Here is a 26,441-nt window from a genome sequence, read left to right on the forward strand (position 1 = left end):
GGTGGCAAAGACAGTTTAACAACACTCAATAAATCAGTTAACATTGATGGCTTACTGACCTCGACACGTGTCTTTGTTTACCTAATTCATTGATTTGTTTGTGATTTTTTTTTAATAAAAATCTTTTTTTCTGAAAAAGAAACACGGTCAACATATATTTTTTTAAGTATGATTATTATCATCATCACCGTCACTGTTATTACTAGTAATGGTAAGCTAGTAATATTAAATTATCTTTTCGCTGTTTCTAAAACATTTACTCATCATCTCGGTTCACTGATTTCTCTTCGGCTTTTCCAGTGTCATTTCTGTTTAGACATAATTTTGGTCTTCTAACTCCCTGCCACCCCTCCACCAGCCCGCCACAGCCATTATATTTAGCCCCCTGCACACATTTCCAGCGGGTTATCACAATTGCCATTCCTCCCCTCCTTTCTGATGTGTTACCCAGATTACCATCAGTGCCCCACAGATATTTTTAACAGATCCTCGGCGCTCGGCAATATCCACTCGGAGCCATCTGGTGCAGATCAAAATCTACTGACTTCTTGGGCTTCAGTCGTTAAGGCATTAAATCTAGATCTACAGAATACCCCCTTTGACTCGGGAGGTGGGTGATATGAGAATCAAATCAAATAGAAATAGAACAGTCAAAAAATGAACACCCTCCCACCCGTGAGCCACATAGGTGTGTGAGGAGTGGATAGTTAAGCAGAGGTTAGTGTCCGACCCTTTTTTTTTTCCTTTTTTTGTGAGCTGGAAATTGGATAAGCAGTTCAAGAGGCGCTGAACAAAATAGCATCCGAGTTTTTTCACTCTTTGAAATATTGAGATAATATTTTTGAAAAGATTGGTTTGTTTTAGAAAACATTCTATAATTGTTACACACTATATTTTTCCGGTTCTCGTGTGTTGGTACGTCTTTCATTAAATTATAGGAGCTAAAAGTACCTGAATAACATTTTGTGGCGAATACATGGACTTGGAGACTTCTTATCCGGTAACCCGGTCTTTGGCTCGTCCCTGGCGTTTCCACATTCCTTTTCACTAAAAGCAAGGAAACGTGAAGTGGCTCTGCTTTTACAAAGGACAACAACAATCTGCTTTAAGTCCACACACACACACACACACACACACACACACGAAAGCAGATGGAAAGTGAGAGGGGGGAAAAGGATGGAGAGGCTGATTAAAACTTTATGAAGAAATCAAAGGAAACCGAAAACAGAAGTCAATAAAGCCTTACATAATTAATAACTCATATGGAAGAATTTGCATGAATTTCCGCAACTGTTTAGGGAGTTAACTGTAACCGTCTTGAAGTAAGCGTTATAACTTTAAAACAAAATAAAAATATATATAATTGTTTCATTGTAGAAATATAAAATGCTTTTATTTATTTATTTATTTAATAAATAAACTTTTAAATATCTCATCCTGATTAAGTCCCGTGTGTCTTTTACGAGTGCGTAAGTTTAAAAAAAAATCCATAAATTACAGAAATTAATTTTAATGTTAAAACTTTTACTGAAAAATAATGCCACTGAATTAAATAAAGGCACCAGCAGCCCGTGTTACCAAATACTAATTCCTCGGCGGACAGGCTTTTCCCCCTTTAATTACAATTTAAATCTATTCAAAGTAAGTTCCTTCTTGACGGGTTTACTTCCCCTTGTGTCGGACAGCTGTAAAATCGTGTAGACAGGTTGTCATACAACAATCAAAGCCTTCGGTGAATGGACTCTAATGCTTGAACATTTAACATACAATAACTCCAAACACGGACGGAGAGAGAGAGAGAGCAAGAGAGAGGGGGGAGAGAGAGAGATCGAGAGAGAGAGAGAGAGAAGGGGGGCCCCAGCCAATGTGCTCAGTCTATATTCACATTATCCACATTGCTCCAAACGAGGAGGAGCTTGCAGGCTCAAGTAGAGGACGCCAATCAAAGCATCAACTTCAAATTGTATCTGAGAGATCAGCCTGGAGACCTCAGGGCCAGGCGCGTCAGTCGGAGCGCAATTGTTGATCAGATCACATCCAGCGGACTTTGCGCGAGAAAAGAGAGGAAGCAGAGATTTAAGAGCGGTTTGTTTTGACTGCATACCGTTGTATGTCGGTAGTAGCTGCGACTTTGGCTTAAACACTTTCTCTTTACTCATCCGGGTTTTTTTCATTTTTTTTTTCTTTTTTCTTTTTCTTTTTTTTTTTTTTTTTGTGCCTCGCATACTTTTTTACGCACAGTTTATCGGACAAAAGAACTGTGCAGTGGAGATGTCTTTCCCCCAGCTAGGGTACCCGCAGTACTTAAGTGCCTCCCAGGCGGTTTACGGGAGCGAAAGACCGGGAGTGCTTACGCCTTCGTCCCGGGGAGGGAGCACCGAGATCGGGGGAAGTCCGTCAGCCACTGCAGCGGCTGTCACGTCAGTGTTGGGCATGTACGCCAACCCGTACGCACACAACTACAGCGCTTTCTTACCCTACACCAGCGCGGACTTGGCTCTTTTCTCACAAATGGTAAGAACATGTTCATATACTTCTGTCGAAAGATGTTTGTAAATCCTTCCGTCCCAACCAGCACTGTCTGATCATAAAAAAAAATCGAAAGGTCACTTCAACCAAAAGAATGAATACTCTTGGTTGCCGATTTGTATATTGCGCATTTTCTGGTTTAAGTCCATACTTGACTGATTTAACAGTCCGCTGGTGTGTTTTAGCTGCAAGGTGAAAAGTTTGACGAAATGCAAAAGAAAGAAGAAAAAACCTTGAAAATGCGGCTTAAAACGTGTTTTGTTGTTATGCATAAAGCAAAAGAACAAGAGAAAATTATAATTAGGCAGTTATTAGTCTCACACTGAAAAAAAATAATCCTGCGGAGCTGTATTCTACCGTGCAACATGAAAAAAATGCTGCTTTTGCTCTGACGATTTTTTAAAATCAGGTTGATAAAAATATTCACCAGCCTGATACAATATCTTAAACTATAAATATGGAATTACTTTTTTTAAGTTTGTGTTTTGTAAACATTTCTGACCTAGTTGAATGCCCTTCTAACTTTCTCTACCTGACGAATTGCAAGACACAGCACATCTTGTGATAATAATTAACTTGGAGTGTGTTAATGACTAAGGCATGTATTAGGCTCTAACACAGAGTAAAACTGAGAAAAAAAAAATAGGTTTTATCGAAAATACTAAATTGAACGACCTGCGGGTGGATTCCACAAAACCAAGCCAAAGACTTAAAGTACACAATTCGTCACGCAAGTGTATATTTTACAGAGTGAGAAGAGGGAGAAAAAAAGGGAAAAACTTTCCTTGGGCCTTCATACTGCTTTGTCATATTGTGCATAGAAGGGAGTTTAACAGGCAGGCCTACTATATGTTTAAGCTGTCAGTTTGCGTGCACATGCAGTGTGCGTGATCACAAACTTTCTCTGGTCCTATTCACTTTGTTACTTTTTGCTGACAATTTACGGACAATAATTGCTAATAAATGGTCTCTCAGAGAGCTGTGCAGTTGCAGGTGCCATAGGCCTAGCATGTGACATGTTGCAAGCTGAGAAGCTTATTTGTGGGCACAGCTGAGTCAGTTGCAACTGTAACTCAAAGATTTTTTAAAGCCAGTTGTTTGAATCATATATATATATATATATATATATATATATATATATATATATATATATATATATATATATATATATATATGAAGCATGTATTTAGCAGTTCATGAAATAAAATTATGCATGAAGCTCCATGAGGACACTTTAATAACACACAATCTTTGATTTCTAAGGGATCCCAGTACGAACTGAAGGACAGTCCTGGCGTCCACCCTGCCAGCTTTGCAGCCCACACATCTCCTGCCTTCTATCCATACGGCCAGTTTCAGTACGGAGACCCTGCTAGGCCTAAAAATGCCACCCGGGAGAGCACCAGCACTTTGAAAGCCTGGCTCAATGAGCACAGGAAGAATCCATACCCGACCAAAGGGGAGAAGATCATGCTGGCTATCATTACCAAAATGACGCTGACGCAGGTTTCCACCTGGTTCGCCAACGCCAGGAGGAGGCTCAAGAAGGAGAACAAGGTGACCTGGGGAAGCAGGAGCAAAGAGGACGAGGACGGTAACTTGTTGGGCAGTGGAGACGAAGCAGAAAAAAACGAAGACGAGGAAGAGATTGACCTGGAGAGCATAGATATAGACAAAATCGACGACAACGACGGGGATCAAAGCAACGAGGATGATGATGATAAGTCATCGGAGGGCAGCAGGGACCGTAGGGGCGGCCTCGGTGCAACCGGAGAGTTGGACAACTTAGAGAAAAGACGGGCCTTCGCCCTACAGGCCCACGAGGCCTTTGAAAAATCTAAGAACGCTATTTCAATTCACCCAGGGAGTAAGGAGAACTCTGATAGCAGCAACAACAACACCACAAGAGTTTTGTCTCCGGACAGACCTGGGAGCTTTCCTCTCCCGTCCAACAATAAGCCCAAAATATGGTCTTTAGCAGAGACCGCTACTAGTCCCGACAGCTCGTCACAGAAACCCACGTCCCCTTGCGGCACTGGGGCCACCACTCACCCATCAGCGCCCCACCACCAGATTCAGACCCACCCCGCCTTCCTCCCCAGTCACGGACTGTACACTTGCCAGATTGGAAAGTTCCACAATTGGACAAATGGGGCTTTCTTAGGCCAGAATTCCCTGCTGAATGTCAGATCGTTTCTGGGAGTAAACCAGCACCACCACCACCAGCACAACCATCACTTGCCGGCCCAGCAGCAGCAGCAGCCGACATCAGTGGTGGTGTCGCCGGTAGCAGCTTCAGCAGCGCTCACCAATGACAGCAAAGCCCAACCAGAGAGCCACAGTCCGAAACACATAGGTACGATGACAGTCTGTGTTTGCACATATGAGGAGACGTGCAAAATGCTCTGTTGAAAAAAAAAGCGACTTCGGATTATTATTATTTTCGATTTCAAATACAATTAATTTAGCCTATAAAAGATTCTGCACACGCATCCACACACAAGTAAAGTACATTTACACACTTTCACACAATCGACTACACACGCACACACACACACACACACACTTTCACACAATCGACTACACACACACACACACACACACACACACACACACACACAATAATGTTTAGTTAAAAATTCTCGTGTCTCTGTTTTATCTACCAGACAAGTGCTAACACTGTTTTCCCATCAGATCACGAAAACGGTGTAAGGTCGGATTCACCTCCAACACAGACCCTGAAGTCTTCTTTTCGACCCATCCATGACAGGTGAGACCAGTTTTTACTTTATTGCTTTTGCTGAATTTCAACACGTTGCCATAAGCAGATGAAAGCAGCCACAGCCGGAAATAAAATGAAGGAGATCTGATTATTGGATTAGCGAAATAGAAACATACTTAGATCTCTTTAAAAAAAAAATATAAAGCTATAACATTACTGATAAGAGAAGTATTAGAAACAATATTTAAAAAAAACAATGAGTAAACTGCTTAACGAATTTTGGCATATATACTTAAGGTTTATTTTTATTTGTTTCATCTTTTATTTATACATTTTCTAACATAAAACAATATAACAGCACTACAAAATAAAACAAACAATTTTTTTCAACGATACCCAGTTTACTTTGGGGGTGACAGGGGTCTTGACTCCCATCCCACAACCCTTTTAATTCCTTCCCTCTGGGGAGAGTGTGGCTACTTATCAAGTCACCGAGTAAAACGGGCTCTGTCTGGGTTGTGTGCTTTCCCTAAAGACCCATGGGAGACCCAGAGCCCAGGGGAGCGCTCTTACCCAAAGAAAAAAAAAAGTTTTACCTCAGGTTTTCCTCTTGTGCGTAACGTTCTTAGAGAATTAACGATGAGATAGCGAATTACAACTGTTGACAATGGATGAACAGTGAGGGGTTTTTTTCCATGCCGTAAAAAAAATCGGATTTGTAAAATTGATAACACTATTATTGTTCATGTTGTTTTAATTATTAGTGTTTAAAAAAAAGAAAAGAAAAAACGCGAGGGCTTGAAAAGGAGGGCTTCAGTCTGCTTCTAATCAAAACTGCTCAGCCAGACACTTGAGATGCATATTGAAACCCGCTGTCCAAACACGGCGGGGGTATTTATCTACCTTTCTGTTATTCTTTATCCAGATCCTCTCTGCCTTCCAGCGCCAGGAGTCCACAAGACGCCACGCAACGGGTCCTCACTGCACTCTCCTCGGCTTGATCAAGACATTTTTTGTGCTTGAAAAAAAAATCAAATAGAAAAAAAAAACAAAGACTTTACGCTCTCTAAAAAGGACAATGAGAAATAATAATGCAGCATAGCATTCAGACGGTACAGAACAAATGGCGTAATTTGGTAATATCCTGTGGATGGATGGATTACTTCCTCTATTGTTGTGTAGCTTATAATCGCGCCTATAATGTTACTCTCTCTCTCCACTTTGCCCAGGCAGGCTGGGACATTTTGGTAGGCTGTTTACTTTATTATTATTATAATTATTGTTATTATAATTATTATTTGTCACTATCTTGTGTTTTTTGGTGTCCTTTCTTTAATGTAAATACAAGTGATTTAAATTTGTAAATAGGAAACGTTGAAGGAATTTGTCCAGATCGTATATTTTGCCTAAATAAACTAAATGAAATTATAGAGAAAACCCAACAATGTTCAGCCTACATTTCTTTTCTGTGATTATTATTATTATTATTATTATTATTATTATTATTATTATTATTATTATGCAAACGAAATTGATAAATTATGTAGAAAGCTTAGGCCTGCAACAAAAAGGGTGGGAATTCTACAGAGAGAAAAAAAAATATTGGCAGTCTGCATGCAACCAGGCTTAATTTTATTCAAGTTTGGGAGGAAAGCAGCGTGGATGCATTGAGGTGCTAATAAGTGTCCAGATGGTTGCTGGTGACAGAAAATGGACAGGAGCAGCTGGGAAGGTCATTAAGTAATAATATGGGAACGCCCAGTCCAAACAAAATCAAATGGTTAAAATCTAATCTGTCAGAGGGAGAAGTCGATTCGAAGATAAATTATTAATATTTTCCTTTTGGGGGAGGAGAAGGCTGACATTGTGGACCTTGAGGAGCAGGGTCACTTTTGGGGTCTCTGTCTGTTTCTAAGCTGATAGTGATCATTAGCCTGTAAAAAGCTGCTTCCTTGCTGTACAATGACCAAAAGCAAATATTGATTTACATCATCAGTCTAATTGGGTCTAAAAATAATAATACAAAAGGAAAGTGCAATAATTATCTGCTATTGGAATATCTTATTTATTTTATTTGCATTATATTATTTATTTCATTTGTCTTTAATGCTATTTGTCTCAAGCGATTTAAATGTTTATTTATTTATTTATATTTGCTTTTAATGAAAAATCAACACTCATTTAAAAAAAATATTCTAAAAGCAACCAAGAAGAGTATGATAACATTCATTCTTTGACTGAAAGACACTTTTGTAAATAAGCTGCAAAGTGAGCTGTTATAGAGGGTGAATGATTTCAGTGCCCCAAACCTGTGGACTAACTTATGCACATCTGTTTTGCAATATCACAGCGGCCTCTATAGGCAAGAAAGAGAATTATAAGACCTGAAACCGTTGTCACTTTCCCAAATGCTATAAGTGAGATGAAAAACTCCAACTTTAGCATCTCTCATTATGTAGCTTAAAGTTTCTAATTTGATTTAACGGTCTTGCACCCAATTGTGTACTATTATGCTTTTATGAGAGTACCTTTTAATATTTTTGAAAATCCGTGAGCTACGTCATAGTAAAAAGGAAATAGGAATACAATTATAATTAGCAAATAAATAAAAAAGAGCTTGCTTTTTGGCACGGCAATTACTAGTATTAATTCTGCTACATTTTTATATTTTACATATTCAAAGACGGCCAAATTAAGTAACTGCAATTATCTCTGCAAGTCAAAACGCAAGTCTCCTTTCTTTTTCCTTTCTTTTTTTTTCCGTGTAGGTAAACGGTGACCAGATCGTTTGTGTTTTGCAGAGGTGGGGGAGGGGATGAACGGCGGGAGGGGGGTGGGGGGTCTTTGCGCATAAATCTGTGTCACTTAAATGTCTGTTTTTAAAAACAGTCACAGACTGTGTTAAAAAATTAACTAAGGCCAAGGAACGTTTTGTTGATCGACGTGGAATCATCTCGCTTTTACACACACACCAAAACGGTTCTAGTCAAATCACAAACACATTTAAAATGTAGACTACACGCTATATTAATGTGTCTATCAATAATAATAATAATAATAATAATAATAATAATAATAATAATACGTAACATAAAACGCAATAGTTACATGTTTCTACATTTGCTCGTTTTAGTATATAAATATGAAATATTCCAGCCCCCATAAACCGCTATATCTAAATTAGGATAAAATTAATTAACACAAAGTCGAACCGAGTCTTTTCAATTCGCTTATAGGACAGCACGTGTTTTGCAATAATGACTCTTAAATTGCGAAAAAAAAGGCAGGTGCGTAAGTTTCCCTCCCACCCCATTTGCACATGACATCCTCTCATGAGCTGGCTTTTGGGGCTAAAATTAAATAACCTCTCGGTGTCCCATTTATTTCTTTTGTACTGAAACAGCGTGAGGTTAGCAAAGGCGTTAGCTGCAGGCCATTATATTGTGTTTCCATAATATATACAAAATTATTCATTTAGTAAGTGGATGTACAGTGGATTGTCTAATGGGTAATGAGTGCTGTTGAAGCTGATAATTAGGCTGTCACTTCCAGCCATTTCCTCCCTGGATGCCCAAGGCCGCGATGCAGGGGAGGAAAAGGAAAATAAATATAATGAAATAAAAGAAAAGGGGCAGATAAATGTATTAAATGCAAATTTAGAGGTTGAGAAAAAAGCTCTCTTCGGGACTTTACTGTTAACACACGATAATGTCTGATCTTCAAATCGCTGTAGCCACCAAGTGTTTAAATATTCTTACATTCTAGAATGTAAAATAAAAATGGCATTTCATTTTATAGTGAAAATTTAATTACAGTTAAAATAATTAATTGCCACTCACATCACACTTGGATTTTTTGATTGATTAACTAAAAAAAATTAAATAACATCAGTAAGACAAAAAAAAACAAAAGCAAGTTGTCAAAACTGTTTTCAGTAACCTTTGGAACAGGTTCAGCTATTTTCATCTGAGGACTCACTGCTGAAAGCTGCTCAGGAGATATGTAAATTGTGGCTCATGCAAAGACAATAAGTTGTTGACCCTAAAACAATTTAGCATTCTGTCACAGGCTGTGCTCCCCATAATACCTCAGTCTTTTGTTGGCGAACAAGGACCATCTCTCCCTGCAACTGAGACGTGTCACGCTGTGGCAATCCATTCATTTTAGTGGTGAATTGTGCATTGTGACTGTGTGTGTGTATGTGTGCATGTGTGTGTGTGTGCTTGCGTGAGCATGTGTAACAGGAAGAGTGAGGGGGGAGAGGTGACTGCATGGGGAGGAAAGTTTATCACTGTCTTGTCTTTTTTGGCAGAAGCAGGCTATTCTTACAACAGACTCGACCCCTTGTTGTCCAACAACACAAATGTCTTTGCCTCTTCCTATCCCTACACCCTCCTCTTTCAACCCCCGCTTTCCTTCAGCATCTCCGTTGTCTTTTCTCAAAGATGCCCGCCCATATCTGTGCCTCTCTAATCCATTTATCTAGTTTCATGAGTGCAGCACTGGTCAAACACTGACACAAAAGCCATCCCGGGCCCCCAGCCTCAGCTGGGGGAAACACACAACAACAAGCAACAACAAGTCACTGGAGCCCAGCAGCCGCAGCCACAGCAGGGCCACCCTAGAGCCTTGCTACTCCATGTTTATCTGGCTACTTTGGTTCTGCTCCTTGTTTCAGCAGCACAATGGCAGTGAAAGGAATAGGTGCCTTGGTCATAGGCTTTTCATTCCAGGAGCGATAGGCTGCAGGAAGACACAAGTCTTGCCATAGGAAGAGGTCGGAGGATTTGGTTGGAAAAGGGGAAAACAGAGGGAGGGAGGCCCTCAGCACGGCTTCATTCAAACACAAATAGCAACAAGGAACTAGTATTTGCCTGACAACTGGCTGGCTGTCTGACTGACTCGCTGTCGGATAGGCAACTACTCATGACAACTAAACAACCCATGAGGACCCCTGCTGACACAAAAAACCTGGCCTGGTTTGTAGATATACTAGAAATAAACATGGTCTCTCGCTCATGTATTCCTGGTTCCCTTTCATTTGGCCACTCAAAGCGACATTCTTATGTTTTGATCGAGCAAGAAAGAGAGAAAAAGATAACAAAGTAAGACAGGGAGCGCAGTCGAGTAAAGTTTTCTCTGTCTCAGTTGAACATTCTTTCTTACTCTGAGTAAAGAACAGAAAAGCTTTTTCGCTCCTCTGCGATGAGGACAATATGCTTATTTGGATCTCAGTCAAATCGCTGTGCCAAATATTGGGGCACTAATTAGCTGTCCTAATCTAGAAATATTATCCTCAAATCTGATATATCCTATTTGAAATGGTCTATTTTAAGAGACCTCGGCTGAACATAGAGGTTCATTATTATCTTCTTGTTTGCAACATGTTGGTTGATCAAAGTTAGCGCCATGTCTCTGTTGTTGTTTTAAGGGCATTGACAGGGTCCGACATACATAAATAAGCACAGTTTCTCACACACACACACACACACACACACACACACACACACACACACACACACACACACACACACACACACACACGTACTTGAGCTGTTCTTCTGTTCCATTAATGACTCCACAAACCAATTAAAGCTGGTCTGTCTTGAGTTTTCCTGAAGTATTTGTACACAGCAGATTTACCACAACAGAACTATATTTAGGGAAGAATGCCGTATAATTTCATCCCATCTCATATGCACCCACACTCTCTATCAAGAACACGCACAACCACGTACTCATGAGCGACACACACAAATACAAGTGCGCATGCACACATTCCTTGTGCAGACTGCTGGAGGATCAGAAATATTTTGCCTTAATTATCCTTCAGTATGGATCATGTTCTTCAGGAAGGACTAGTAATGATGGGGTTATTTATAGTCATTCATTCTCTCTCTGTAATTATACACTACTCAAAATTGGGGTTTTTACATTTGGCATGTGCTTGAAAACGTAAATTAGACAGACAGCACTGTTGTTAAGATCTCTTTGAAGTGAATCCCCTCTCCAAACACATTTTGATGGAAAGTTTTATACCAACACTACTTTTCTTCGTTAGCAGAGTTTATTTTTCAGCACTAGTTGAACTTTTTTTTTCAGTTCTAGTTCAACAAGAAAATTGTCTGGATGCAAATATATATATATATATATATATATATATATATATATATATATTTGCAGCAAATACATTTACAATTGTAACATGCCATATGTAGTAAATTGTGTCTTTTGACTGCATTCTGTACTAATTTTATTTTCTCAAAAATTAAAAATAATAAAGGTAAATAAGGAATGGCAGTGTTTACATTTCAGTACCAAGTCATCCTAGAGGACAGGTATCATAACAGAGGTCTACCTAACATTGGTTTGAAGACAGTTGTGTGTGTGTGTGCGTGTGTGTGTTTAATAATCAAATGCAGGTTGATATGGCAGGGAAGCCAAGGGCCTTGTGCCCCTTTTTCCTCCCTGCACAAATATTTCCAGAACGACAGATAATAAAGTCTGGTTTTTCCTGCCTTCTTTTCTGATGTGATGCCATTGGGGTTTGGGTTAATTCCAGGGAGCTGTACAAAGGGAAGCACAGCCATCTGAAGTGTCATAGTGCAGCTGTGGCTGAAGCACAGGAATTTCCATTTAGCAGAGGATGCTTCTCTTTTTTGTCCTCTCTGGACACTCCCAGCACATGTGCGGCACAGAGGGTGATATCAAATGCAACTCACCATTTTCCTTCCTGCTAATATGAAATCTTTACCCTCTCTGTCCAACCGTCCCTCTCTACACCTGTCTGTCTTGGTTTCCCTTGTGGGTAACACTGTTCACTTATCCACTTACAGAGTGTGAATGTGTGCACATTATATATTATCTGAGCCCTATTATGTAGATTTTTTTCACTACACAATTACTAATTAGCTCATTCATGATTTTCTAAATTTAAATAAAAAAATACCATGTATAATTTGAGTTTGCTTAAATTATTAAAAAATTATTGCAACTCTACAATTTAAAAGGAGGTGTTTATAAAGCCAGAAGGAGTATCATTCTGATGACTTATTGATTGTACAAGTTGCTAATAGTGTTTTCCATTTAGAGCATTTTAATTTGTAAATGGTGCATAGAAAACAAAAGAAAAGATTGTATACATTTTTTGTCCAAACAAATTAACTGGGCAATGAAAAGAAGATTATTTGCATAAAAAGTCAGAACCCTATCGAAGATGTTTAATCCACAGAGGGCTTTGGATAAATTTGATTATTTCCAAGAAATTATTCGTAATTGGAATTTGAAATTATTGCATCTGGCATAGACAACGTTACCAATCCCAATAGCACCTCATCATCATCAGTTATCAATAATTTCTACCGAAAGGAAACAAAAGCTGTATTACACTATCCATCCCATCACCCAAAGCAGACAATTACAATGTCAGGAGCTGTCACCTAAAGTACAGTAGCCAGTACATCCAATACCGGGTCACCTGCCAAAGCTGAAACAGAAGAAGAGCAGAACAAGCACACAATGTGTTGGAACTATCACTTCACACAAATGAAAACCTGAACTAAACAGGGCAGGCCGGTCAAAAGCCAGACTATCTTGCAGTGATACTTTTCCCCTCTGCTTGAACTGGGGGCTCTTTCTTCATGCATACTGTTCCTCTGCATGGTAGTCAGTGTAACATGTCACGGAGTGCTAACAGAAGCTAGCTATGCCGCATAGTAACAGAAGAGTGTTAGATCAAAGTGTTTGTCATGCAAGCTATAAAAAATGACTTGAAATGAAAAATGACTCGAAATCAACCAGTTGCTGATTTTTTTATGCAGAGCTTAAAATATTATATGAATATGAGACATGTATTATAGGCAGTATCATGAACAAATGTAAAAAAAAAAAGAAATAATAAAAAATTGCATGCGTGTATTTGTTAATCTATATGAATTTATATAATTTTTAACTGGCACTTTAAAGACTTTCTCTCTACACAGGCAAGCTTTTGAGGAAAAGTGTGGCCAAGTCAACATAGACGATGAAGTACAAAACAATGTTGGTTGGAAAATAACTAGAAACCCTTATGAACAATTTTAAAAATGCTGCTTCTGTGTGACACCCTATAATTAATTTTAAACAAGTTTGCGCATGTATTCATAAAGGAAGAATATCCCATAATCTTGTTATATCTATGATACCAACTGCCTCGACCACCAAATTGTTGTGCATGCTATTCCTTCTCTCATTCAGATATTCAATTATGCGTCCAACTGATCTTTACCAGAAAACTTATGTTGAGTAGAATACTAAATGTCCTGAGATCAACCTACACCATCACTGGGATACACACACACACACACACACACACACACACACACACACACACACACACACACACACACACACACACACACACACACACACACACACAAACAAAAAAAGTTCTGGATAGGCATACAATATGTATGAGCCCTGTTATTGAGACCATGCGAACCACAAGAACAAAGCGTTTTTTCATGGCAAATCATGTTCACATCAAAGTTTAAAAATACACATGCACATCTTGAGGAAATGCCATCACGTTTTCTTTGTGATCTGTCTGGGCACATCTGCAGCCAATACTGTCTAGCATGTGGTCAGCTCAGTTTTAACTGCTTTGTCTCTGCTTTAGTTCACAGGAACAATCGCTTTGGACTTTGTGCAGCAACTACACACTTGTATGCATCCATTTAGTTATGAACACAGTACAGATGCATATCACACCATTAGCTTGAGATCTGCATCTCTCCACAATCAAAACAGCACTCAGCATGCAGTCAATCTGGGTTTAAGTCTGCCGATCCATTCTACCCCCACTCATCAACAAAACTTAAAGGTACTGAAACTCCTCTACTAGAAGCAGCAATGCACCCCAGCCTGAGAGCTGGCAATACACTATTATTATTGGAAGAGAACCATGCCTTTGAAGGTGCGAATTGACAGGCCAGTCATACAGCTGAAAACTATCCCAGTGTCAGGTGGAATTCATTGCTTGATAAACCAACTTCTACACTTTATCATCTGGATAAATGAAACATGTGATCCTAATGTCATCAAACTCACCACTGTCCACCCTTTGGCTGCACCTATAAATTCTGTCCTTGAGTTATAAAAAGAATCATACCAAAGGGAAGTACTGGGTCCAAGGCACACCAGGAACAAGCCTAACTTATATTGGTGATGAAAACTAATGAATTGCTGTACAGGGACTGAATGATAATGATGGTCATGATAAAACATATTTTTGTACCACCCACACGTGACACTCCTGGTGATGTGGTCAGAATTTTAAAAGTCGTCAAAACTTGCATCAACTGGTTAGGCAAACTCCCGTGCCCACCCCACTCACTATTCTTGACAGTGAAAATCCCACAAGACAACCAAGCTCTATTTGGCCCCTACTCCAGGTTGACAGTTCTCTTTACCTGCAGTCCTTCTGAACCCAGTGATGAACCCATAAGGTCATACCTCCCAACAACTACCTTAATAAGGTGGAGTGGAACATGGCTAATATGTCTAACTGTTCTCAATCTGCCTCCAAATGTTGCCACTTGTCGCAGCGGTTGTAGCTCAAAATCACGAGGTCCAAATCTTCTGCCAAAGGCTCAAAGTATGCTCCAGCTATGCATTTATCAAACTCACCACTCAGTGGTGATCGGTTGATGGATGAATTCACAAGTGTCCAAGTCATAAAGTTGCAGATCTAATGACAAGACCACAAAATTAATTATCATTCTATTGGCTAAGGTGTCCTGGTTCCAATGGTTTTTGCAGACACCCTTATGTCAAGCATGGACATCACTATGGACAAACTGTCATTAGCATAGAAGTCCACTAATAGAACAGTCTGATTCCTATGCTGTGAGCAGCAGGCTGCTCATCCCAGTGAGAGCCCTTCTAATTTCACTGTCTGTGCTCAGATAAACTTTGTAGACCTCAAGTGGAGCAAAAAAGAATCCATCTTGGTAAATGGCCTGTATTTGTATAGTGCTTTTACTAGTCCCTAAGGACCCCAAAGCGCTTTACACGTCCAGTCATCCACCCATTCACACACTGGTGATGGCAAGCTACATTGTAGCCACAGCCACCCTGGGGCGCACTGACAGAGGCGAGGCTGCCGGACACTGGCGCTCTGACCACCACCAGTAGGCAACGGGTGAATTATCTTGCCCAAGGACACAACGACCGAGACTGTCCAAGCCGGGGCTCGAACTTGCAAACTTCTGATTACAAGGCAAACTCCCAACTCTTGAGCCACGATCACCCGTACCTTCTAGCACTCTAACCATGGACTCCAAGAACTATGATGCTCTGAACAGGTGTTCATTGACCAAAAAAGAGCAAAAAAAAAAAAAACAGGCAAAGCCCATCCCTCAACCTGAAAGTAGGCACAAAAGCAACCCTCATGTTCAGTGTGATGACGCCAACATTTAAGGATTCAGATCACAAGCTAGATGTTTGGCCACCAATTAGACCAATTTTTTTTCTTGTTTGTTGGTAAAAGTAGAGTTAAAACTTTGCCTTGATTCAAGATAGAGAGCAATACATATTTAATCAACATTTATTGATTAAATATTGTTTTTAACATTATGAACTGGACATACTGGCAAATATGGCTAGACACCTAACTCAGTGTTTTTATTTCATTATGACCTGTTTATGTCTGCCTATTGTTAGATCAGCAGCTGAAGCAGGTGGAGGTAGAATTGAACTGGAAAGCACAAAAGTGTGGCACTCGCAGACAGTTTGCATGGCTCACAGCCCCAAGCACAAGAAATAAATCAGTAAACAGTACAGCTTTTGGATACAGTGTATTCACTAAAATAGCAGCACTTCACAGTTTATCTAGTATACATTAGCTAGCTGGCATAAAGTTGTCGATTTTACACATGTTAATTACCTGCACAGTTGCATGTTTTTGCATCCCAACAATTTGCAGCATGGCTTGTTGGGCACCTAAGCAGGAAAATGGTGTATGTTCTTCTCTTTTTAACTAAAAGTAATACACACATGTATATATATATATATACATATACATATATATATATATATATATATATATATATATATATATATATATATATATATATATATATATATATACACACACATATATGTATGTATGTATGTATATATATAGATATCTGATGCACTAAGTCTCTAAAATATGAATCAAAGCTGTTCAAATGCCAGCAGTTGCTATGTAGGGGGCTGGAGTGGCAGTGGTTTGGATGAATGGAATTACCCTGACTTCCAAGTCCTCAGCAGGCCTCCTCCTGCCTGGTGTTGGCTAACCCGTTACTGCGATCACTGTTTTTTTTATACACAGAAAAGGGGGAAAGAGTGCAGTCAAGAACAATAGGCGAGATAGATAGGTACAGCCACAAAGAGACAGATGGAGGCATGATAGTGTTGTGACTCTCTTGTCTTTAAGCAACGTCTGGCACTTGATTGACCAGCTAGCTTGCTCAGAATTCCTCTCTTCCTGTCTTTCTCATCTCATCTTTCTCACTTTCCTTGTGAAAGCACTTGCTGAGAAAATCTTTATGAACTCCTGGGCCTGTCGGCGTTGCTGGGGCTACTTAAAAACCTGCCAGTTTAACAGCTGTGTGCATGGGCTCGGCCCCGGATAAAGCACTTGGAAGTGGCAGGGTTTACACCATAGGGTGAGTCTTTATGAGGGGCCCTCCTGCGTGGCGGCCGCTGCTGGGGCTGTTAATTGGCACACTCTGAAGTGCTGTACAGTATTTCTGCCCTTCATAATACAGACACAGGTGGAGGCAGCTGGGAAAACCAAACGTTTATCCAGCGCTAAAGCCTCAAGCTCACTCTCCTCTCCTTCAACATGAGAAGTAATTTCTACATTATATAAATACATGACTTGAACATGTTTGAATTGACCTTAAACCAAATAACTAAGAAATAGGGCATTATTTTTCAACATCTGTACTGACACATCTACAAGGTTAGATCAAAAATATTTAGTCAACTGATGAAAGAGGTCAGGAAAAGCTCCTTTCCGGAAACTTAAAGACTATGTGCAGTTTGTTAAACTTTTTTGTCTTTTTAGGGTTGTATTTGAAGAGATATAATTGTGGTTAGTCCTTGCCCAGAATCTTTAGTTCTGAACAAAGAGAAAGACTTTTTAAAAACACTACAAACTTAGAGGGGAAAAGACCATATTTTTATGAGTTTAGTCTGAATCCCAGTTCTTTGAAGCAATGAACAGATGAATATGCCTTCTCATGCATTCTTACTTCCCAGCAAACCATTTTAGTGTTTCTGCTTTTGTTTCTTTTCAGTTTCATGTTTGTTAACCTCCATTCACGTATATGAATTCACACACGTTTTCACATGTAATTTTTTAGGGAGCAGGCTTCATTGGAAATATTTTCAGGAAGCCCTGCTCTCTGCAGTAGACACTTCAGATAACTATCTTACAGCATTTTCTGCATATTGCACACTGTGCACTGATGCAAAGAGTCATTTTGCATGATTGGTGTCTCCTTTTTCAGTTGGGAAATCTTTCAATTTGGAAGGAATTACTTAATATCACCCCACTCGTGTATTTCTTCTGGAAGTGATCGGTGCCAATTCATACATTTACGTCACTAAAGTTAAATTTGTTACGTCAGTGTGGCATTACCTTAATGTGGCTTGTGTAATGTGATGATCTTTAATGAAAACAGGACACGATGTGTTTTAAGCTGTTAAATTATCAGCATCGGTAATATTTTTTTTTATTTAAACACAAACATTGCAAAAGTGGATCTCTGGGGCCATTTGGCATAAATTGAGACTGTCATGGGAGATAAGACAGAAGATGAGAAACAAAACCTGCTCGTGAACCTATGCACTCAGCAGATTTTGCTCACATGACAAACTGATTTACTTGAGCTACATCCCATTCCAGCCATTGCTACACATGATACACACATGAAAGACCTACTAAAACTCAGCCATCAGCGCATACCAGCAGATGACATGTATGACTGGAGACAGCTGATACAATGAGTGGTTTCATAAAATCAGAAAAGACATGTTGAGACTATTCAACATGGGGGGGAAAGCTGGATTAAGAAATAAACTAATGTAAAAAAAATGTCAGAAGAAGAAGAATAAAACAGGAAAGAAGAGGAAATAAAAGTGAGAAAAAATAAGTGAGATAGAAAGACACAGGAGTAGAAGGAAGAACAGCAGCTTTAGCTTGGATGAGCAGCCCATAAGGTTGCCAGATGAGCTTCAGCTTAACCACAATCCTCAAAACGGAGACAAACATACGCCAGTGTCTCCTGTACGCCTTCCACAGACGCCCTAAATGATTGTAAACATTAGTTCTTGAGAAAAGGGAGGGTACCTCGGGGCCACTTTTCTGCATTGGATCACACTACCTCAGCAGTGGTGCTACATAATCACCAACAGATAATGTTTGGTTAGTACAGCGATTTCTGAGGACTGATTTCACTGCTGATTGTGACGGTACTGTGTTCAAAAAAAAAAAAAAAGACTTTGGCAAATTACAATAAATGTTTCTGCAAACCTGGAGCTCGTGTTATCCAAGTCTCATTTTGATGCTTGTGGTTTTAACTGAAGCTGAGTCAGTCATTCCTCTGTTATCACTGAGGAAAGGTTCCTACAGTCGGGCACATTTGCATAACCTGAAAATGGGCCATGTTAGGAAGACAGATTGCATGAGTACATTTTCTCAACAAAAAGATGGATATATCTATAGCTTGACTTGTCTACAAGAATATTTACGAATGGTTTTAATTTTAACAAGTCAAAAATAAAAGGTAGATATACAATGTCATTAAAAACACGATTTTTTCAATTTAAAAGCACATTTATGTTTTCAGTGTATATTGGATAATTTATTTTCTAAAATTAAATATGAATTAAAAACACATACACATAAAAACAGAAACAAAATAATAACAATCAATTTTAACTAATAAGGAAAAAACCTGGCTCTGCAACTTCACCACATCTTGCATCATTTTCCACCATTCTTTACTCCTAGTCAGTGGCCTAGTGTTTATACATTTTATGCTATTCTGGTCTTGGGGTTAGGTTTCTGAAGAACACCACATTGCTCTGAATCAGCTAATTATTTTCTAGATCTGACACCAAACAAATCTACCCTCCACGAGTTTACATTAAACAGGCCACGGCTCTCTGGCGTTTTTCACAGATGAAACATTGTGGGTGTCACACAAAGTGCGTCTCCCTTTGTGCCTTGTTTTTACCCTTCGAGGACTACTTCACTTTGTTTGAAGTCTCATTTATTTTACCTACATATCAGCTTCACAATTGATTAAGCTCTTTCAACACATACCCACCACGTGGTGTTAGTTTTATGTGGACATTTGGGGGCGAGCTTCTCCTCACATGAGCCATTAACGACACAGCACGTCCTGACATTATTACCATTTCCAAGCTTCCCCAAAGGGATGCGAAAGGAAGCAAAATGTAAACAGATGAGACATCTGAAAGGAGATATTTGATTCAAACTTTCACATCCTCTTTTCTTAGGTTGCTTGAAAATGGAAACCTGGAGTTTGTTTAGTTTTGATCCCCCTGAGACTGCTAACATTTGGCCTCTAAGTATTAATTGAAGAACTGGCAGAATCTCCACAGCTGCTTAAGGTCTCCGTAGAAATTCAACAATCTCTCAAATAAAATGTCGAAAACACAGTGGACAGTTGCATTTTAGGGCTTATCCTGACTCTAGACTTTAACATGAACTGCACATATGTCTTTGAAGATCTTTATGATGCTTTGAAAAGCAGCCAGGCCCCAGAAATGACCTTCTGACTTGCTGTGTGATTAAAATCCCTCCTCTGTAGACAAGTAGAGATACTTGAATTAAACAACCATCTAATTAGATTACACCCTTTATGTGTGACGCTGAACAGAATCTCTCATGTATTATTCTTGTTCCCATTTATATTATTTAGAGGTCTGATTTATTGTGCTTGGCAAAATGTTCATGGATAGTGGGATCAAGTTTAACGGTAGAATTTGTCACATATATTTACAAAAATAATGGCACTTGTTATTAGGTCACGTTTAGTAACCTTGTGGAAGGGAATTAATATCATAAAGTATTCAGCAACGTCAACAACTCAAGATTCAGACCGTCTGGAACGGCGGCCTATCTAAACAATGAGAACATTGTTATTTTCGTAAACCTGTTGACACAAGTCATTGAGTACCGTATTATATGCCAGACAGCTGTTTCGACATAAACTCAAGGGTAAAGACTGAAAAGAAAAAAAAAGAAGAAATGAACATGTAAAACCCTGACTGCATGATTACATTATCCAGTATCCCAGGCAGCATACTGTAATCAAACAATTACAGGGAAGCTATTTACTGGTTGACTACTGCTGTACCCAGTCAGCTGCAGTGTCAAAGCCACTCATATGTGATCTAAACAGAACAATTACCATTATTAGAAGATATGATCAAGTTTCACGGTGTGACCCATAAACATGAACAGAGGAGAGCATTTTCACAAGATCTGAGTATTATTTCTAAAGTGGAAGATTCCCAGGGGCCGATCTAGCTTATTAACCACAGCGGGGCAGGGCTGTAGGGAAGGGGGCAATCAGTGTGTAATCAGTTTGGGTATGAGGCCGTGTGGCAAATTTGTATTTTTGCACGAGCGTAATTAAACTGTATGGAGACTCCTTTCCTACTGCATAGCTTTCAGGCCGACGCTGGCTTTTTCTTTTTCCTTTACCCAGAAACAAGGAGAGAAAAAAAGACAGGACGGGGAAGGAAGACACTGATAGAAGCTGAACAAGAACTGTAGAAAGTGGCCCTCTCTTGGCAACCCAGAGCTATCCAACAGACATGCTTTAGGGGTAGCATTGGTGGCATTCTGGTAGAGAATCGGGGTAGCATTCATTGGAGCATGCCACACAGAATCTCTGTGGCCAATCCACACTGGAGGCCCTAGGACAGGGAGTTTGTGCTGCTGAAAGCTTGGGACGACATAGTTTGACAACATCACACACACACACACACACACACACACACAAACACACAGTGAGAGAAAAGACAGGCTGGTTTCCCACAGGGCAGGGCTGAAAGCTACACCATGTTCAGCTGGTACAACATGATGAAAGTGAACTGGAACACATTGTGCTGGACTGCCACCGAAGGGACATTGCTTCTCTGGTGATCTTTTTTAAGCATGAAGTGGTGGGTTTTTTTGTGTGTCCGTGTGTGTAAACCCTATAACGTCAAGTGGAATTGTCGCAAATTCTGTTTCCATGTAGCTATCAATCGATTAAGTGAATTAAACTAGTGAAGCAAATCCTGGGCAGTGATGGACCCCTTTAAGTTTACTGTAAGCAAGTAGCGATGCATCCTTAAATATTTAGGGGCAGGCCATTTTAGTGCAACACAGCTTTCAGCAATGCAGTTTCCAAATAAATATACATCACAGTTTATTTACTCTATAGAAGCTTTAGATATGTTAGTAAAAAATTTTACAAAGTGTAGTAGCATGTATTTTTCGAAGTATTTGTGTTACTTTGAGTCACAGTTTTTATATATTTTTGTATTATGAAACGTAAAACCTGAACACAAAACTGATTATCAGTCTTGATGTTGAGGGAATGAAGCGTTTCAATATACTTTTTCCATGCCGAATACTTAAACAGACACTGGACAGCAGCACACATCCCTCACCCACATGGGTACACTTTGTGTCAGCCATGTTTTGATTTTGCGTTGTAGGGTCAATGGCGACCTCTTGACACACGGAGTTTATACATGCTAATGAGGCTTGCACTCTAACCTAATCGCTAAGTGCATATGGTTAGCACGGGCTCGCCTCCTTGTGTTTATGTGGGATCAGTGTGTGGATCATTGAACCGAGTAGTGGGGAGCTTTCAGTCGGAGACCCTCAAACAAAAAAGAAAGAAAGAAAAAGAGAGAAAAAAGGAGCATGATGGCAAATCTCACAGAATAAATCTCCCATTGAACAAAGTTTGGAAAGCCATAAAATGCAACCTGCAATTGTAAAATAAAATAAAAACAATACAATATGTAGCATACACATTTGAATACTTTTTAATCATGATGAATTAATCCTGCTCCCTTTAATATTTTGCAATATGTTCTAAACATCATATAATATTGTTTTTACACCTATTCAAGACGGTGAACTTTATTCATGTTTTTGAAGACATATAGTGTGCACTCACGCACCCACCCACCCACAGACACAGACACACACCCACACACACAAAGAATAATCATATGCTTTGGAAAAGTTGCAGCTTTGAAAACTCACTTTTCTCAGCCAAACTTCTTATACATATTTGCAAGAAAATCAAAGCGTCTTTGTGGGGCTCGCTCTAATCCTTTCTCCAGCACATAAAGGATGTACCTTTAAACTGGCTTTCACTCCACTGACAACCATGCAAATTGGTGAGAGGTAGGATGCCATCTCATTGACATTGTTTGTTAGAATAACATAGCACAGGGGAAAGGTCCTGTCTCAGGCATTCCACTGAAGCCCTCCCCTCTGTGAAGTTTCCTGATGAATTGTCACAAGCTTGTTATTTGCCATTAGTTTCTAGCATTTCTTCCTTCTGTTGGCCAAACTAATTCAATCTTTTTGGGAGGTAATCTCATTGAATCCCCCAGGAGGTTCAGGAGAATCTTTTTTTTCCTCCTTTCTCCCCTTTTTCTCCCTCCTTCTTTTTCTCCACATAGTGTTATGACCCAGTTTATTTTACAGTTTCCTACTTAGGAAAAACGAAGAAACTATGAAATGTTTATCTCAACGGATTTTTTGTAGAGATTTTCATTGTTTTATAGCGAGGATAACTACATTTAATATATATTTATTTTATTTTTTTTACATGTGTAGTATCTGCTTTCTTCTTGCGAACAAAGTTCACGCTGTAGTTGATAACTGCTGATTCAAGAAAACTTAATTTTAGCCATAACAAACTAGCATGATAAACTGTTAGAATAAATAAGAACCCTTTTCTTTATAGTACATGTACATATTTAAAAACATACCATGTGGATCAACATAGCAATAGAAAGAAAATATTCTGAAACTAAAACCTCCTTGCTTTAATTATTTATGTTTCTATGTGGCTATACTAGACTATCAAACTGTCTAGAAATCATATCAGATCATCAAAAATACTGGAATAGGTATGTTCACTATGATACACCCTAAAAGGCATCAATCAGAAGTCACATTATTGTAAAAAAAATAAATAAATAAATAAGAAAAGAAAGGAAGAAAGAAAGAAAGAAAGAAAGAAAGAAAGAAAGAAAGAAAGAAAGAAAGAAAGAAAACAGAAAAAAACAGAAAAAACCCCAGAAAAGCTCAAGTTTGCTCAGATGTAAGCAGTGCACTTCTAACAACCATATCTTTTTGATAGTGGTGTAATGAAGAGTTTAATTTGGAAGCAGCCATCACTTCAAAGGGAGATGCGAGTATTTTCCTGCTTATTTGCACCCCCAATGGGGCCTATACATTATAGTATAACAATGTCCCGGTCCTCCACTCATGCACTAATGCCATCTTGATTGCCTAATTTCTCATGTCAGCAACTTCTTCTGGGGAGAGAGAAGAGGACAATTAGGGGACAACTGAGCATAATTGTGATGGGAATGTTCTGTGCAGCAGCAGGCAGCCCACAAGCCGCCTCGCTGTAGGCTGGTTTTGGTTAAGAAGAAGATGCAATTTTTTTTCCCTTTTGCTTTTTTCATTCCATGTTTTTCTCAAAGTTCATCCTCAGGACACATCAGGAAGCATGTGACGGGCAGGCAGTAAGCAGTCACAGAGGGAACACAACGGCTTCTTGCTAATTAAAAACATTTAGATACTCCAGAGCAAACGGGTGGAATCATGGGTGGTTTGGTTTCTTTGACGATGCATGCGGCTTTTTTTTATGTGTGTCACACCTTGCATTTAACTTGCTTATTTTATTGTTGTTATCTTGGAGCTATGCATAAAAATGATATCTAGTGAAATCACGTATTTCTCCATCTTAGCAGCTGCTTTAAAATGCTACAATAGATTTTTGTCAAACATTTGCATTAACACTTTATGGACATAAGATTTTGAATGTGCAGCCATTTTTTGAGAATAAACATTTAAATACAGCTAAGAAAAACAGATATGTAAAAAAAAAAAAAAAGAAAGTAAGAAAGAAAGAAAGTTAAGCCAACCAATGGCGTAGCATGTGTAAAGGTTTAGCTTGTTAGCTTGTTAGGAGACAAATTTGACCCACCAAGGTTACAAGTATCTAATGTGACTGTGCTCTAATGCTTTACATGCTATGGTTACTTAAAAGCATACATGTGGCAAGGGAAAGAGCTATTTAATACAGAAACAGTTGTGTGCTGTTTCAATCAAAGCCAAATGTTGGCACATGGGTGTACACAGTCGACTAAGCCACTACCAACAACTTTAAATTTATGAAGTCAAAAATAGACTGTATGTATATGTATATGACAACTGGAATACTTTAAAGCCACAGCTTGTATAGCGGAAAGCATTTTAAAATGTCAGAAACTTCAAATATTTTCCAGACAAAAAAATGTCTCATGTTTTACGGAGACGGTATGTCCTTTAGTTCAGTGTTAAATACACCATTATGACTTCAAGAAAACACAGCATCACGGTGCACTTACAAAAGAAACAAGAAAGAAAGGGCCAATAAATTTCCATCACAGCTCAATAGTGGCATTATCTGGTTGCGGGGCCATGCATTATCTTGTGTTAGTGGACTATTTGTCATAAGAGACCACTTCCCTTTGTTCAAACAAACCAGTCAGTGTTGCAGGTCCAGAGTAGGGAGCTGAGCGAATTCTGGTTTATCTTACCTCTGGACAAATAAACTATAATGCTGACTAATAACTGGCCTGGAATGTGAAGAGAGCTTGACTCTCAACTCAGTGTGTTGTTAAGCATAATGAATATTACAGGCCCCTCTGTATACAGTGCCAAGCCTTAGTTTACTTTACTACACATGGCTGGGGCCTTTAACTGAACACTGACCTCTGAGACAAGAGAATTCACTTACGCATAAACAACTGACTGAATTAGCATAATGAAAAAGGTGACAGCTCAACTTTTCAAAGTAAAGGTGGTGGGAAAAGTCATGTTAAGCATATTTTCAGTGTAAAAATGTACATGTAGTATAGACATACTACGTACGCTTTAAGAATTTTTAGGAATTATGGAGGTGTGTGTACACCACTGTGCTATGTTATGCAGAATAGCACAGATCTGTAAAAAGCTGTAAAGACTTATGTTGGGGCAAAGGATTTATTCATACTGAAAACATTGCTCTTGTATTGCAGATTCTCTTTGGCCATGCTCATAAACATATCAAAGATATTTAATTTCACTTTAACACACAAAAAAGGAATTATATCTTTAAATAAGTAGGTAAGAGGTTCATGCCACTCTGTGTTATTAGGGAAAGAATAGCAGAGTAGCACGGCTGTCCCGCCTGTCTACAGTTAACAGCAGAAGCACAGCAAGGCCACTCGGTGCCTCAGCAGGCTGTAGCTGTCAGGCTTTCCAGTGAGTCGACAACCCCAGTGATAAGACCACTTTAAAGGAGAAATACCCGCCTCTCCTCCCCTTTAAAAGGAAATCTGCTTAAAATACCATGACTGTGTTGCATGTGGCTTATGGACGGTGCTATCTCTTGTGGCTGCTTTAAGAGTAATAAACTCAATACAGTGACTGTCGGGCTTTGTTCGTGGAACAGTGACTGGCACAAGCCATCAAAAACAGAGAAGTTGTCACTGTTTCTGTCTGACTATAGCCCATATATCTGTCTTGATGTCATCGAGACTCAGTAAAGAAGAATAAGCTTTGCACTGGGACATCAACTGCTAGGGTGCCAAGTAAGCAATCGGTACACTGAATGAATATTTCGAGCCACAGATCAATGTTTCTTTACAAAGCGATAATGTCCTTCGTGGACTGTTTTTCATACACACATATACAAAAGGAGATTTTATGAATAATGACGACAAGGTCTTAAACTGACACTAAGATCAAGGTTGAGAGGATCAAAAGAATGTCAGGGGTGAAGTATGAGGGACACTAGATAGGTTACAGTCTGACAGAGCATTTCAGTCCCCTCAATGTGTGTGTGTTTTCTGT

The 26,441-nt window shown here is 39.2% G+C and overlaps 1 protein-coding gene and 1 long non-coding RNA gene across 2 annotated transcripts in view; one reads left to right on the forward strand and one right to left on the reverse strand.

Moving 5' to 3' along the window:
* The window catches only part of LOC309716794, a 213,801-nt gene that overhangs the window by 96,522 nt on the left and 90,838 nt on the right, over positions 1-26,441 (reverse strand). The gene's annotated exons all lie outside the window — the stretch shown is intronic.
* On the forward strand, positions 1,832-6,688 carry irx1a (iroquois homeobox 1a). The gene is made up of 4 exons (XM_082550415.1): positions 1,832-2,514; positions 3,793-4,885; positions 5,224-5,299; positions 6,177-6,688. The coding sequence occupies exons 1-4, from the start codon at positions 2,272-2,274 to the stop codon at positions 6,250-6,252; spliced, it is 1,488 nt and encodes a 495-aa protein (XP_082406541.1). The 5' UTR covers positions 1,832-2,271; the 3' UTR covers positions 6,253-6,688.

The sequence above is a fragment of the Aulonocara stuartgranti genome (assembly GCF_965226115.1).
Source record: "Aulonocara stuartgranti genome assembly, chromosome: 11".
NCBI lineage: Eukaryota > Metazoa > Chordata > Actinopteri > Cichliformes > Cichlidae > Aulonocara > Aulonocara stuartgranti.